Source organism: Aphanomyces invadans (genome assembly GCF_000520115.1).
Source record: "Aphanomyces invadans strain NJM9701 unplaced genomic scaffold supercont1.117, whole genome shotgun sequence".
Taxonomy (NCBI): Eukaryota; Oomycota; class Saprolegniomycetes; order Saprolegniales; family Verrucalvaceae; genus Aphanomyces; species Aphanomyces invadans.
In genome coordinates this window covers 93,881-95,275 of record NW_008580262.1, presented here as the reverse complement: position 1 = coordinate 95,275, position 1,395 = coordinate 93,881, and the positions used below count along the sequence as shown (strand labels likewise).

Sequence of the window (1,395 nt, the reverse complement as noted above, 5' to 3'; positions counted from 1 at the left end):
CCCCTCAGTACAGTAGCAACTGGCCAGGACGCCCAGACTCCGAGACGACGACCGATAACCGGATGGTAATCCGAACAGATCGTCCCGTCGTAAATCGTCCCGTACGAATCGCTTCAACATCCAGCAACCGACCTCAGCGAGGTTGATCTGGACTCGGGGCGCACTCGACCAGAGCACAGACCGGGCGCAACCACTCAATTTGCATCACTATTTATCGAGCACACAAAGGCGTTCAACTGCGGCAAGCCGTGTAACTCGCTCGACCACGACACGAACCTCGTGTCAACGGCGACGTGCCCAGCCCACTGCGAATTCAGCGATTGGATTGCATACTTTTGCGACAAGGTGTCTGGTGTCGCCACGTCGACACGAACGATCGCTTGTCAGCCTCTCAACGGCGGAAACTCGTGTCCGAAACTCCATCGCATCCAACACTACGGTCCACGCGTGTGCGAAACTTGCGACTGGACGACGCAAGAGTGCTCGACAGAGACGTGCACGGCTGTCCGCACCCGCGAGCAGCTCTACCCGATCCGTGACCAAGGCAAGCCGTGCAGCCCGTACGAGACGTCGCCGTGCAAGTTGGACGCGGTTCTGTCCCCTGGTCCGAGTGGAGCACTTGCGACACCACGGGCCACAAGACCCACACGCGCGAGATCAAATCTCCAGCGCGTGTAACGGCGACATCTTGGCTGCCCCCAACGTCGAAAAGACCACGGAAGGGTGCGGCAGCATCTTTTGCAACTTGCTCAACAAACTGTGGCCGTCGTACGAGCAAGGTGACGTGTGGGGGCCGTACGACCAAGTGACAGGGACTCAAACACGCCATCGCACGATCATCCGAAGCAGACGGATGGCATGGTGTGTTGGAGTCAACAATCTCGCTCGTGCGCTGTCAAGTGCGCCGTGGATGCGTGACAGCCTTGGTCCAAACGCAACAAATGCACGGGGTCCCAGAACCGCACGCGCAACGTGATCCAGCCCGACCTGAGCGGCGGCGACCAGTGCCCGGACACAAGGAGGTGCGTAACAGCTCCGTCGTGTGGCAAATCTCGATGCCATGTGCATCAAGGTTTGCCATGTTGGGCGACTGATGGCATCATGCTGTGGTAGTAATTTACGTCAACTCGTCGCGGGATCTGAGCCGCTCTATCATACATCGCTCGAAGTCACGCGTGATTGCAAGCAAAAACATTCACAGCGTCGAAATTTCCTAAAATTTCAGCCGTCATTGCCCAACCTCAAATTGATTGTCTTGTGGGACCACGACGCGCCGCCCAAGTGCGAGCGCCCGGTTCCTGCACGACGTCGTGAGCCCCCACAACAAGGAAGGGCTCGACCTCCGGCGCGATCTTCACCGCGGCAACATCGCGTGGCCAACAAGCGGGAAGTCGA

The 1,395-nt window shown here is 58.5% G+C and overlaps 1 protein-coding gene across 1 annotated transcript; it reads left to right on the top strand.

Moving 5' to 3' along the window:
- Positions 1-228: 228 nt before the first annotated feature.
- On the top strand, positions 229-678 carry H310_14976 (hypothetical protein; the record flags this gene model as incomplete). Its single annotated transcript, XM_008882956.1, has 1 exon — positions 229-678. A coding segment is annotated over one exon (450 nt), but the record flags the coding sequence as incomplete, so codon positions are not given.
- Positions 679-1,395: the final 717 nt, after the last annotated feature.